This window comes from Anomaloglossus baeobatrachus, chromosome 7 (genome assembly GCF_048569485.1).
Source record: "Anomaloglossus baeobatrachus isolate aAnoBae1 chromosome 7, aAnoBae1.hap1, whole genome shotgun sequence".
NCBI lineage: Eukaryota > Metazoa > Chordata > Amphibia > Anura > Aromobatidae > Anomaloglossus > Anomaloglossus baeobatrachus.
In genome coordinates, this window is record NC_134359.1 from 92,935,381 (window position 1) to 92,950,923 (window position 15,543).

The following is a 15,543-nucleotide window of genomic DNA, read 5'->3' on the forward strand; positions in this document are numbered from 1 at the left end:
AGTCTGGCTCCGTGTGGGTGCGGGGAAAAGTGTTGGGCGTCGTCCTGTCGGCCCGTAGTTCGGGCTGTTAGCTGAGCCGTTAGTGGCAGGCTCTTTAGCGCGCGCGGTGTGGCGACGGTTGTCACTGTAATGACGTTATTTTGGAGACAGACAGACAGACAATGAGGCAAATATATATATACTAGAAGGTGGCCCGATTCTACGCATCGGGTATTCTAGAATTTACGTATTGTGTAGTTCATGTATGATTTTTGTTATATATAGATATATATAGATATATATATATATATATATATATATAGATATATATATATATATATATATATATATATATATATATATATATATATATATATATAGATATATATATATATAGATAGATAGATGTTGTTGTGTGTAGTTACCAAGTGTTTGTGTAGGGCGCTGTACATGTTCTGGGTGTTGTCTGGGTGTGGCGGGGGGTGAGAGCTGTGTTGCGTGTGTTGCGTTGTTTGTGGAGCGCTGTGTGTCTGTAGCGTTGTGTGTGTTGCGTGGTTTGTGTGGGTGTGGTGTGTTTTTGGGGGAGGTATGTTTTGTGCAATGTGTGTGTGTTGCGTGGTATGTGCGTATATTTATGTATGCCGCGGTGTTTGTGTGTTGTGTGTGTGCAGCGTTGTCTGTGTGTGTGGGTGTCTGTGTAGGGCGGTGTTTGTGGTTCCTAGTGTGGGTGTGGTGTGTGGTGTGTGGTGTGTTGTGTGTGTGTGTGTGTGTGTGTGTGTGTTGGGGGGAGGTGTGCACCTCCTATCGTGCTCCATCCCCCATGCTGCGCACCCCCCATCGTGCTCCATCGGCCATGCTGCGCACTCCCAAACGTGCTCCATCGGCCATGCTGCGCACTCCCAAACGTGCTCCATCCGCCATGCTGCGCACTCCCAAACGTGCTCCATCCGCCATGCTGCGCACTCCCAAACGTGCTCCATCCGCCATGCTGCGCACTCCCAAACGTGCTCCATCCGCCATGCTGCGCACTCCCAAACGTGCTCCATCCGCCATGCTGCTCACTCCCAAACGTGCTCCATCCACCATGCTGCTCACTCCCAAACGTGCTCCATCCGCCATGCTGCGCACTCCCAAACGTGCTCCATCCGCCATGCTGCGCACTCCCAAACGTGGTCCATCCGCCATGCTGCGCAGTCCCAAACGTGCTCTATCCGCCATGCTGCGCACTCCCAAACGTGCTCCATCCCCCATGCTGCGCACTCCCCATCGTGCTCCATCCCCCATGCTGCACCAGCATCAGCCTCTCTCCTCCCAGCATCAGCCTCTCTCCTCCCAGCATCAGCCTCTCTCCTCCCAGCATCAGCCTCTCTCCTCCCAGCATCAGCCTCTCTCCTCCCAGCATCAGCCTCTCTCCTCCCAGCCTCCCCCCTCCCAGCCTCCCTCCTCCCAGCCTCCCCCAGCATCAGCCTCTCTCCTCCCAGCCTCCCCCAGCATCAGCCTCTCTCCTTCCAGCCTCCCCCAGCATCAGCCTCCCCCAGCATCAGCCTCTCTCCTCCCAGCCTCCCTCCTCCCAGCCTTCCCCAGGATCAGCCTCTCTCCTCCCAGCCTCCCTCTTCCCAGCCTTCCCCAGAATCAGCCTCCACCTCCCAGCCTCCCTCAGCATCAGCCTCCCCCAGCATCAGCCTTTCTCCTTCCAGCCTCCCCCAGCATCAGCCTCCCCCAGCATCAGCCTCTCTCCTTCCAGCCAACCTCAGCATCAGCCTCCTCCTCCCAGCCTCCCCCAGCATCAGCCTCTCTCCTCCCAGCCTCCCCCAGCATCAGCCTCTCTCCTCCCAGCCTCCTCCAGCATCAGCCTCTCTCCTCCCAGCCTACCCTAGCATCAGCCTCCCCCTCCCAGCCTCCTCCAGCATCAGCCTCTCCCAGCATCAGTTTCTCTCCTTCCAGCCTCCCCCAGCATCAGCCTCTCTCCTCCCAGCCTCCCCCAGCATCAGCCTCCCCCAGCATCAGCCTCCCCCAGCATCAGCCTCCCCCAGCATCAGCCTCCCCCAGCATCAGCCTCTCTCCTCCCAGCCTCCCCCAGCATCAGCCTCCCCCAGCATCAGCCTCTCTCCTTCCAGCCTCCCCCAGCATCAGCCTCCCCCAGCAATCAGCCTCTCTCATCCCAGCCACCCCCAGCATCAGCCTCCCCCAGCATCAGCCTCTTTCCTCCCAGCCTCCCCCAGCATCAGCCTACACCCTCCCAGCCTCCCCCAACATCAGCCTCCCCCTCCCAGCCTTCCCCAGGATCAGCCTCTCTCCTCCCAGCCTCCTCCAGCACGCCGTGCTCCTCTGCCAACACTCACAGATCCGATCGCATACTCACACACACACACCCACCCACCCGATCGCATACACTCACACCCACCCGATCGCATACACTCACACCCACCCGATCGCATACACTCACACACACACACATTGACAATATTGCACATACGCGCTCACTCACAACATCCGGAGATACCACATGCTTCTGGCCATGTGATCCTCCGGCAGGTCCTGGAAGCTCACTGCAGCACAGTATCGCGGCCGAGAAGCAAGCGATATCTCCGGATGCTGTGAGTGTGTGGATGCGATGTGAGGTGTGTGTGAGAGTGAGTGTGATCTGATGTGTGTGTGTGTATGTCTGTTGTTGTGTGTGCGTGTGGATGTTCCGCCGCTGCAGGACCTTGATGCGCTGGTAACTATGCTACCATGGTTACCAGCGCATCCCGTCCCCCACTCGCACAGGAGCCCACACCAGCATACGGCGGCAAACCCCAGCAATGCGAGGGTATGTGTCGGCTGGGTTGACGGCGTATGCTGGTGTGGGCTTCCGGGGGTACAGTACTCACCTGGGAGTCGTGTCTCCGTGTCAGTTCGGGGGATGCGTGCGGGGGGCGGGGCCAGAGCGAGCGTGCATTGCGTGAGGGGGGCGGGGCGTGGCCGAGTTGCCAATACGTGCAGGGTGCCGGGGTGAGAGGCCAATCCGTGTGGGGGGCGGAGCCTGTGCGAGCGGCCGGCCAATCCGTGTGGGGGGGGAGCCAGGGCGAGCGACCAATCCGTGCGGGGGGGGCGGGGCCATGGCGAGGCCAGCGGCCAATCCGCTTTGTGTCACCGTAAGGACACAATTTTGGAGCAAGACAGACAGACAGACAGAATAAGGCAATTATATATATATAGATAGATATATAGAGATTTAGAGATATATATATATATATAGATAGATACATAGATAGACCAGAGCCATTCATCACCATACATGGGAGACCTGCAGTACCAGCAGTGGCCACTAAACAGTGTATGTAGCACAACCATATATCACCATACATGGGAGATCTGCAGTACCAGCCACAACCACTAAACAGTGTATAGACCAGAACAATTCACGATACATGGGAGATCTGCAATACCAGCAGTGGCCACTAAACAGTATATGGAGCTGTGATGAACATTTTAAATCTGGCCACTGGCAGAGCTGGTGACAGCTGATGGGTGGGTATGCCGGGTTGTGAACTCCCATTTATTTGATTTTAATGACCTAGCATAAGAATAGATCACCAGTAGTATAGCAAACCATTTTAATAAATCTTTAGTACGTTATTAAAGGGGTTGTCCACTACTTTTACATTGATGGCCTATTCTTAGGATAGGTCACCAATATCTGGTCGGGGTTTGACTCCCCGCACCCCTGCTGATCAGCTGTTCTCGGTCCTGGTGGCTGGAAATGCTCAGTTCTGGAGCTGCTCAGTCTTCTGAGAGTGGCCGTGGCCAGGTACTGCACATTCGCCTCCCAATCTAATCAATAGGAGATGGATGTGCAGTATCTAGCCTTGACTGCTATCAGAAGATGGAGCAGCTCCAGAACTGGGCATTTCCAGGCTACCTGCTGCCGCCGGGATGGAGAACAGCTGATCGGCGAGGATGCAGGGTGTCGGACTAAAGCCTATCAGATATTGATGGCCTATCCTAAGGATAGGCCGTTGATGTAAAAGTAGTGGACCACCCCTTTTAAAAAAATAATATATAATAATATATATGATTGTGACACTGAGTGACAATTGGTGACCTCGGCCCTGCTGTGGCCTTTTGGGGGAAACATTTGGTGATTTCTACATGTCTGACGTCAGGAATTCTGGCACTAGGTAATGCATTGTGATGTCCCATCATTATCCACAGGTCATTAGCACACTCCAGTAATAATGCTCTGTAATGAGACATGTATAGTAACCCTGATGGTGAGAGTTGCAGCTAATTCACTGGCTCCGCATAACATAATCCCAGTCTGGTAGGATTTATCAGCTGCTCTGTGTAAGGGGTGCTTCACACACAGCGAGCTCACTGCCGAGATCGCTGCTGAGTCACGCTTTTTGTGACGCAGCAGTGACCTCATTAGCGATCTCGCTGTGTGTGACAATGAGCAGCGATCTGGCCCCTGCTGCGAGATCGCTGCTCGTTACACACAGCCCTGGTTCGTTTTCTTCAAAGGCGCTCTCCCGCTGTGACACACAGATCGCTGTGTGTGACAGCGAGAGAGCGACAAATGAAGCGAGCAGGGAGCAGGAGCCGGTGTCTGACAGCTGAGGTAAGCTTGTAACCAAGATAAACATCGGGTAACCAAGGTGGTTACCCGATATTTACCTTAGTTACCAGCCTCTGCAGCTCTCACGCTGCCTGTGCTGCCGGCTCCGGCTCTCTGCACATGTAGCTGCTGTACACATCGGGTTAATTAACCCGATGTTTACAGCAGCTAGGAGAGCAAGGAGCCAGCGCTCAGTGTGCGCGGCTCCCTGCTCTCTGCACACACAGCTAAGCGGTGTGCGCTGGTAACTAATGTAAACATCGGGTAACCATACCCGATGTTTACCTTAGTTACCAGTCTCCGCAGCTTCCAGACGGCGGCTCCGTGCAAGCGCAGCGTCGCTTGCACGTCGCTGCTGGCTGGGGGCTGTTCACTGGTCGCTGGTGAGATCTGCCTGTTTGACAGCTCACCAGCGACCATGTAGTGATGCAGCAGCGATCCTGACCAGGTCAGATCGCTGGTCGGATCGCTGCTGCATCGCTAAGTGTGAAGGTACCCTAAGAGACCAAAAACATTAAAATAGAGACTTAATTTACAAGTGAAAAGTGTCTTAATCCAGACGCAGAAATCTGTTACTGAAGATGTGACCTTGGTGGTGGCAGTATTCGTACTCTTCTTGACAGTACCCTTATTGAAGCGGCCACAGGGAACCTATAGACCCCTAAAATGACAGAAAATGATAACAAAAAGGACAATGACACAATGGGATAAAAGAGAGGAAGACAAGGTTACATCTGCCCTGATGGAAAGTTGTATGTGTGAATGGGGGCTGTCAGGGTATATGGACGGACGTGTATACCTCCAGGCGTACAGACGTGTAATGATGTATACTGTGCCCATAGAGCAGTAATGTGTGTATATTTACATGTGTATGTATCGGTGTGTATGGGTATATAGTGGATTATTTATACACATATATATATTTCATATACACTCACATAGTGTCTGTGGTTGTGTGTGTCTGTGTAATGTGTTCGTATCAGGTGTAATGATCTGTAGCCAAAAACAATTGTGTTCTGTGACATTTAAGTAACAGCTTTTTAATTTGTTTTTTGTTTTTTCCCCCCCTCTCCCTTCTCCACTCTCCCGCGTCTTTCTCTCGTTCCTGAGCCTTGATGCCCTCCCCCCGTCTCTCCCCCGCTGCTCTTATGGCGGACGCCATTTGCATGCGCAGGCTGCCGTTTTGTTAAAGGTCAGAGAGGTCAGGGGTCACAAATTGACTTGCTGGATCCCGGTTGGGGGACTCGTCATGCCGCCTTTTGGTTAATAAAAGATTGGATTTTTATTTATTTAAGGTTTCTAGTTCTGCCTCCCCATGGCTTAACACTTTATCTGCCAAAGTATTGTTTGATGCAGGAATTGCTGGAAGGGAACAGGTGACATGCTGTGCATATTCCTCCAGGCTGCTTTCCTTATTGGTGAGACCTGCTTGACAGGACAGTGAATGCTCGCCCTGTGTAATATGCCCTCTAATGTAGCACAAAAGATCCTGATTTTAATTAGACTGCAAATCCCGCGTGATTCTTGTGAGAGCAATAGAATGAGCTTCATGATTAACCTGCAACATTTATTATCCACATACCTATGGGGAATACAAGGAGATGGCTCCAAAAGTGGCACTGAGGGCTGCAAACAGGATGAATTCTCAGCAGAAGTAGGGCTAGATTCACATTAAGAGCCTCTGCTGGAGATTTTAGAAAAAAAAAGCCATAAAAAAAAATGGAGTCCATCAGGTGGTGTCATTATTGGTGTTTTTATTAATAGTGCAAATGTGATTGCAGCCTATTCTGGCCCAAAAAGTAAAACCCAGCTCCCGGTGAGAGAATAGAGATACCTCTGGGTTCTTTAGTATGAAATATTAATAAGGTTAATATTATCATTATTCAATCTCACACTTGCGCACAAGCCAGTTAATGTAACCATTTTTGAAAGGGGTATGCCCCAAATCGCAAACTATTCCCTATCCATAGAAAGGTGCTCCGATTCCCGAGAGCAGAGCTCTGCAGAGCCCTGTATTGAATGGAGTGCAGGTGTATATGTTCGGCCTCCGCTCCATTCACTATCAATGGGGTAGCCAGAATTTTCTGACAGTCCCATAGACAATGAATGGAGCAGAGGCTGATCATGTGCACTTCCATTCAATACATTCTCAGATCACTGGGGAGTTGGACTTCCGAAGATCAAATAACACCGAAGGACGATATAACAAGGGTATTAAACACTATTTACACCACTAAACCCTTTAAAAATAATAACTTTATTTTAAACTGCAAACACACCAAATACTAGTGTGTATATATGTGTGTGTGTATGTGTATATATATATGTATGTGTATATATATATATATATATATATATATATATATATATATATATATATATATATATATATATATATGTGTATATGTGTGTGTATATATATAACATATATAGAAGCATATATATATAAACCTATATTGCACACAAAGCAGAAAGGGACACAGGGCAAATTCCCTAGTGTCTCCCTTCCTGTCCGCGGAGGTTGGCACCCTAATAAAACGATATGGCGCCCCTGCTCGACGGCAGCTGACCCTCCAAAGACCTTGCACTAAGCTAATACGTGCTGCTATCCTTAATGACGAGCATATAAATATACACCGTGAGAGGCCCTGCCTGTAGATGCCCTCTTAATATTAAATATACCACCCCAGATGCAGCATAAATATACCAAATAAATGGGCCTGAAGTCATACAATTGCCCCTATGAGGATCAGGGGCGAGGTAAGTAAGAGGACCATCAATGCAGCCACCTATCAATTAGCAGTGCCCAGATGTCACTGGACACCATTGACACCACATTATTAGAATACAATTCAAAAGGCACAGGGTGAAATTTCTGAATCTGTCAACAGTGTGCTTAAACATATACGGTAGTAACATTATTACCAAGCCACAAAAAGAAAAATAATGGGGATCGCCTGATGGCTGATACTTAGCTCATATATCATAGCCCGACGCGTTTCCCACCTGAAAGGTCACACATGGGTTCATCAGGGGCAGCACTCAATGGGGACCGATATATGTAGCAGACAGGGCTGTGGAGTCGGAGCTCATTTCGGTGGAGTCGGTATAAAATGCTCCGACTCCTAAAATATATAATAAATTGGGGACAGTAGTGCAATGCAGAATGTGCTGAATATTTTACTAAATAATATTTAGTATAATGCTTATATTTAAGTGAAAAATGTATTGTAGTACAATGTGAACATTAGACATTTTAATTATTATGATACAATAATCAAGATATTTAGATAGAACATAAAATATATTTATTGGAATACAACTTTAGAACATAAAAAACGAGTAAATTTGTTAAAATGTAATACAATGTCATATATATATATATACACACACACACACACACACACACGCACACGCATGCGCGCGCACACACGCGCGCGCACACACACGCACACAAGATATGTATGTAACCTACTGTATATTACATAGTGTATTACATATTTACAATTTATTACAGTTTTTTGTGTTCTAAAGTTGTATCCAATAAATATATTTTATATTCTATCCAAATATCTTAATTATTGTATCATAAAAATAATTAAATGTCTGATGTTCACATACACATATTCATGTATTACAATACATTTTTCACCTAACTATAAGCAATATATGTCGGAGTCGGTGCAAGAGAAATTGAGGAGTCGGAGTTGAAGGTTTGGTTTACCGACTCCACAGCCCTGGTAGCAGATATAGATTAGATATAGACTAGCCATTATTTCAAACTGTGGGAAAAGGATTTTGGAATACCATTTTTCCATATCATTTGAAGGCCATTTTTTTAACTTTTTTATAGATTCTTTTAATAAAATAAAACACATTGATTGGGATTTGGTGTTTGGGACTTGCATAGAGCCCAAGACGAGCCCATAATAGTCATATTTGCTGGGGCTGGGCAATACCATTTATGCATGATCCATTCTTATTGACGTGAATAGATGTTAAAGAAACAAAACAAGAGTCTCTGTAACCCCTCTTATTCCAGATTTGAGTAGTTATCCATTTATGTCTTATGTCCCAGTGATTTATGTGATTTCCCACATCCATCTTCATTGATCATTTCAGTGTGTAAAGTTGTTCCAGCACCTGTTGGTGTCAATGGTCAGCGGAGACAGAGATGGGCATGTCATGTTAACGAGCTTGTCCATTGCTGAAAGCTGTATTGTTTTTGGCGAGATCTGTCCACCACGTAGCACAGTTTCTGATAGCCCTGTATACACTGTATGTATCGGACGTGTAGGTGAATAATGAACTGGCTTCACCTCTTCATCTGTCTGCAATAAACATTTCTTGTGTGCGTCCATATACATGTTCTCGTGTATTCCGCAGGTTGTGTGTAATATATCGGCAGTATGGCTGTCCTCGAGATGTTCTGTTTGTGTCTATGTTCTGGATAATGTGCTGTCCTTACTGCAATGTACGGTATAAGAATATCACAAGTTGCTCTCTAGAGGCTTGTTATATCAATGCAGTATTATCTCAGTGGGGGGGAAATACTCTTCGTAAAGTATCACTTGTGTGTAATTATAAGTTCAATTCCTCTACAAATCGGTGCCTCCCAAACATCCCTGTTCTAGGGTCCTCAGATTCTTAATACTCTTTTTGGCCATTAGAATAAATGAGGCTTGCGCTTCTCTATATTATTTAAATAAAAAATTGGCGAAGATTGTCTACTTACTGATATACCGTAATTATGAAAGGTGTTCCATTAGCTTCTTTAAACTCTATGGAGAAGGGATGGGGGAGGAAGGATTAGCGGGGAGCACTCAGAACTGTGAGACGTGGTAGATGAAACTGCAGCTTCAAGAATCTGTTTTGGCCAATACTAGAGCTGGATTCACAGCCACGCAGCTCAGTAGTGATGTATAATGTATTCCATGTAGCTGCTGCTTTTATTTGTGCGCTACAGAAAAAGACAGGCTTTAATACCTCTCACGGTGTATAGGAGACATCATAGCAGCAAGTCTTCACCTATAACTCAGGGACATCTGAAAATTAGAGCCTTCTTAGGGGAAAACTGGTAAAACATACAGTATACAAGTGATATAAAGGGTTTGAAATGGTGTTATTCCACATGTATACAGTGTGTCCACCCATATCCTGTCCACCGCCATTAACTTTTGAACGGCAGCAGCTATAGGCATAGAAGTGGTGTCTAGGTATAGTAAAGTAGCCATGCGCTACGCAATGAAACCACCTATAGCGCCACCTGGTGGAAAACAACGGAGTTAGCATTTTTATCAAGAAAACTGAACGAGATGGAGAAAAAATGTGGACTACAAAATTGTAGGGCATCATCAATTCAATACGAATCGACACCTTGCATACAGAATATGAAACCCATGACTTCCCTCCCCCCCCCCCCCCAAACATTGAATGCTGGTCACGCATATGGTGCTCATTTGACTTTGATGCATAAAGTGGCCACCTTCAGCTGCAATGCACATCTGGACTCTGGACAGCATACTGTATCTTGCTGCATGTTGTGCAATATGGTAGGTAACACGTTTGCACAAGCATCTGGGATACGTCATCATAGGTCCTGCAATGTTTGTGGAGGGGTCGCATACACCTGCTGTTTGATGTGACCTCACAGAAAGAAGTCCAATGGGGTCAGGTCAGGTGAGCGTGGAGGCCACTCCACACAGCCACCATACCCAATCACTTCTAGGAAGGTCTCCATGAGGTATCGCTTCACGTCTGCAGCCTTGTGAGTTTTACACGTTCTAACGTGTCACCTACCATATTGCACAACATGCAGCAAGATGCAGTATGCTGTCCAGAGTCCAGATGTGCATTGCAGCTGAAGGTGGCCACTTTAAGCATCAAAGTTAAATGAGCGCCATATGCGTGACCAGTATTCAATGTTTTTTTTGGGGGGGTGGGAGTCATGGGTTTCATATTCTGTATGAAAGGTGTCGATTCGTATTGAATTGATGATGCCCTACAATTTTGTAGTCCACTTTTTTTCTCTATCTCGTTCCGTTTTCGAGGTAAAAATGCTAACTCCGTTGTTTTCCGCCAGGTGGCGCTATAGGTGGTTTCATTGCGTAGCGCATGGCTACTTTACTATACCTAGACACCACTTCTATTCCTATAGCTGCTGCCGTTCTCTTGTTAATGGCGGTGGACACACTGTATACATGATGGCCTATTCTGAAATGACAAAGTCTTTGAATTTCCCACTATTAATGGGAAGGACTTGGGTGGAGATCCACCCTTTATATCTCACTTTCAGTGAACAAGATTATGACTCAATTATACATTATTCACCCGGCCTTCATAACCTAGTCAAGGTTGCACCAAATAGGCTAATAGCCTTTTTCGGAATTTTGTGATGTCACACCTTAATCGCAGATTTCTGGCACATGGTTTGGGCTTGTCCAAGTGTAGTCTTCCTGTCTTCTTTGATATCCATTCCCGTTCCACTAGATCCTAAACTAATTATTTGGGCAACTAGAGGAGGAACTATGGAGTCATCATACCAGAGTCTTTCTTAGAGAAACTTTATTTCTTGCCAGGAAATTGATAATTACAAGATGGATGAGTAATTCTGCCCCAACGTTAAGGGCCTGTGTTGATTAAGTAAACACAATAATCAATTATGAGAGACCAGTGTATCCTAATAGAGGATGCCCTCAGAAATGTGATAAGGTATGGGACATATGGAACTCAGACGTCTTCCACAATTGAGCTATCATTTGTACTACCGGTTAGAGGTTAGATATAGTTTGGATATGCAAGAGAAATCTTACAGGGGCAACAAAAGGTTTTATCGATATTCTTGGATCTGAACAGTTTACATTTAGAGCTTGTACTTCAGGTTTGATGACAGAAGAGTAACCTGTATATTGGTTCTACACTTCTTCAATACAACATTTGAAGAACATTGCATATTGCGGTTCTTTAGTTTTCTACTTCTGAATAAATCTTTTGGAATACATGTATTACTGTTGTGTAACAAGTTTCAATAAAACTAATTAAAAAAAAGTTACTATAAGTTTTTGAAAGGGTTTCTAATCCCTCAAATCCCTCAACAATCTGTGGCCATAAGGCAAGTGAGACTTCTCGGTGGCTTTCCTAATTACTGTTGTGTTCTTAGTTTAAAGGGAGCCTGTCACCAGGATTTTCCCTTATGAGCTGCGGCCACCACCAGGGAGCCCTTATGTTCTGCATTCTAGAATACTGTATATACATTGATGTTGATGTTTCTGGTCCTGAAGAAGAGGTGTTTACCTTGAAACGCGTAGACCTATTGAATAAAAGAAAGAGATTAACATCATCAACGTTTTACATCTTCATTTTGGCTGATGCGCGGCATTAACCCCCTATCCTCTCCATTCTGGAATGCTGTATATAAGGGCTCACTGGTGGTGGCCGCAGCTCATAATGGAAAATCCTGGTGCCCGGTTCCCTTTAAGATGAGGCATGTGCAAGCGATGCACTTATGTACCACAACAAGCCTATGCAAGAACTGAGCATAGACTCAAGTTTAGGAAGTCAGTTGAGAAAGACTCCCATTTCTACTGAAAGCTATATACACACAGGCTAGTATGCTTTGTACAGCTCCTGACAATGCCAGAGTGCAAAATGCTTATGTTTTTTTCTATAAAAATTATTTGCCCATGTTCTATATGCTGCATTATGAAACCTACGGTAATCTGTGTCTCTTCATTAAACAGAAAAAGTGGACAAATTGATAAAGTCCGTGTAAAAATGTAAAGTGAATGCATGCCAGCTGTGCAGGACAGACAGCACTGGACTGTGTTTGGCAGCTAAGCTATATAAATGCCTTTCTGGTGACCACATTACACATGTCTCATTAATATCGCCCTATTCTTATGTTTCAGAGCAAGAGGAAAACTTCGAGTTCATCATTGTGTCTCTCACTGGCCAAAGTTGGCATTTTGAAGCAACAAGTTATGAAGAAAGGGATGCCTGGGTACAGGCCATAGAGAGCCAAATCCTTGCCAGTCTTCAGTCATGTGAAAGTAGCAAAAATAAGGTAACTATCGCCACACCATAGAAGAAAAGTAGTGCCCAGTATTAACCAAACCGAGACAGCCACAGGTATTAGTTGTGATACTTAGTGCATCGGTTATACGCGGGTATCATACCAAGGAATGAGAAAACTAGAAAAACTACCTAGATTTTTAGCATTTTCTGTTAATGTATTTTAACAAAGTGCTGCGCAATATGTTGGTGCTATATAAATTTATTATATATTATTTTAGAACAATTGAACCTGTGGACAGGGGGTACATGTATAGCATGTCAGAGAGGGGTCTCATGTACATCACATCGGAGAGCGGGCGCGTGTACATCACATCAGAGAGGGGGTGCGTGTACATCACATCAGAGAGGGGGTGCATGTACATCACATCAGAGTGGGGGCGCGTGTACAGCACATCAGAGAGGGCGCGCATATACAGCACATCAGAGAGGGGGTGTATGTACATCACATCAGAGAGAGCGTGCGTGTACATCACATCAGAGAGGGGGCACGTGTACATCACATCAGAGAGGGGGCGCGCATATACAGCACATCAGAGAGGGGGCGCGTGTACAGCACATCAGAGAGGGGGTGCGTGTACATCACATCACATCAGAGAGGGGGTGCATGTACATCACATCAGAGTGGGGGCGCGCGTACAGCACATCAGAGAGGGCGCGCATATACAGCACATCAGAGAGGGGGTGTATGTACATCACATCAGAGAGAGCGTGCGTGTACATCACATCAGAGAGGGGGCGCGTGTACATCACATCAGAGAGGGGGCGCGCATATACAGCACATCAGAGAGGGGGCGCGTGTACAGCACATCAGAGAGGGGCCACGTGTACAGCACATCAGAGAGGGGCCACGTTTACAGCACATCAGAGGGGTGTGTGTGGGTAAATCACTTCAGAGAGGAGGCGCATGTACATTACATCAGAGACAGAGGGCGTGCGTGTAAAGCTCAACAGAGACTGCGTGTGTACGTCACATCAGAGACAGAGGAGGCGCTTATAAAGAAGATCAAAGACTGGGCGTGTTCAGCACATCAGAGACAGGGTGTGGGTACGTCACCTCCGAGAGGGGGCACTTGTACATATCATCAGAGAGGAGGCGTGTGTACAGCACATCAGAGATGGGACGTGTGTACAGTACAGTATGTCAGAGAGAGGGCGCGTGTACAGCACGTCACAGGCAGAGTGGGAGCGTGTACAGCACATCACAGGCAGAAGGGGAGCGTGTACAGCACGTCACAGGCAGAGGGGGAGCGTGTACAGCACGTCACAGGCAGAGTGGGAGCGTGTACAGCACATCACAGGCAGAAGGGGAGCGTGTACAGCACGTCACGGGGGATAGAGGGAGCGTGTACAGCACGTCACAGGCAGAGGGGGAGCGTGTACAGCACGTCACAGGCAGAGGGGGAGCGTGTACAGCACGTCACAGGCAGAGGGGGAGCGTGTACAGCACGTCACAGGCAGAGGGGGAGCGTGTACAGCACGTCACAGGCAGAGGGGGAGCGTGTACAGCACGTCAGTGGAATCGTTTGAGTACATTTTCATTGTTTTCACTATACAGTGGTGGGAATGTTTTTGTGCCGTCCCTGTAATTGCTTACACACAGTATAGCTTGGCTTTGCTGAATATCCTTACTCTGTAGTCTGACCCCTTTTTCTTCTTCGCTTTTTCAGTCCCGTCTCACCAGCCAAAATGAGGCTTTAGCTCTACAGTCGATTCGCAACCTACCAGGAAACTCGCATTGTGTGGATTGTGATGCACAAAGTAAGTACATATCTCCAGAGACACCTAGATGAACTTCCTTTCTATTCTGCTAGAAAATGGGCTAGATTTCCAGTTAGCGGGGCTTCTTCACCTCTCACATTCCCCCATTACACAGTTATCGGCAGCACTAACCCTATGTGGAAGTCAGGCTTCATTCAGAGCTTTTGTAAAACACTGCAATGTTGTTCTCTGTGCACATTTACTCTTCGGACCCATTTTACTAGAACTGGTTTTGGTTAGTGTTTCATGCGCCTGTAGTTCTGCTGGCCTTATTATAACTACCATTAGACATCCTATAGTTTTATAATTGATTTTACTTATATAGCGCCATTAATTCAACATCGCTGTACAGACATACAGATTTGAACTCTGGATACCAGAGCTTCAAGGTTGCAATGCTAACCACTGAGCCACCGGGCTGCCCCATCTCATCAGTGTCCCAGTGGTTACAGGAACACAAAGCCCTATTGTTTTTAACACATAGGTAGACCTCTCGCGAGCCTGTGCTCGAGACCTCAGAAGGATATATCTGGATTAGAGCTGTACTTAGCTATTTTGACGGACATTGGTCCATCTCAGGGGAAATCTGACTATGCTCACTCTGTCCTAACCTTCATCCCATGAGCATTTTTACACGTCATGATAAAAAGGTCAATTTTTTATTTATTTTTTTAAACCTGCGACATATTCAGTTTATTCACATGGGCAGGTAGAGTGTCACCTAGTTGAAAAAATGAACCACACAGTGCACACCTGTCACGAACCACCGGGGGGGTCACTCAGAAATCCCCCGCGCTGGCTACCAGTACGTCACAATCGGGGGGTAACAAGTGGGGGTCACCCCTCCTTTATACCTCCCGACCGACAGACAGAGCACGTGACGCGCTCTCTAGCGCCCCTCTTATAGTCAGGCCAATTATGGAATTGCCCGACAATAAGCAAGGAGGCCGCTATACTACTTATGCCGATTATTGAAGGGTCCCCGGTGAGAGTAGGGTATATATTCCCCCGACCTCCGCGGGCGGAATATATAAAACCTCCCCGAATCTCACTGGCCTCCCCACAATAATCCTTGGCACAACTCGCTGCCACCAACCGCTTCACGGTAACTATTAGCCGAACACACAGACGTG

General features: G+C 46.8%; 1 protein-coding gene across 4 annotated transcripts in view; it reads left to right on the forward strand.

Annotated features, from left to right (window-relative positions):
* AGAP1 (ArfGAP with GTPase domain, ankyrin repeat and PH domain 1) overlaps positions 1–15,543 on the forward strand; it is a 578,830-nt gene that overhangs the window by 509,535 nt on the left and 53,752 nt on the right. For all 4 annotated transcript variants that reach the window (XM_075317477.1, XM_075317478.1, XM_075317475.1 and 1 more), the window contains 2 exons: positions 12,487–12,641; positions 14,320–14,410. In XM_075317477.1, the coding sequence (XP_075173592.1) occupies positions 12,487–12,641; positions 14,320–14,410 (246 nt within the window). The remainder of the gene's footprint in view (positions 1–12,486; positions 12,642–14,319; positions 14,411–15,543) is intronic.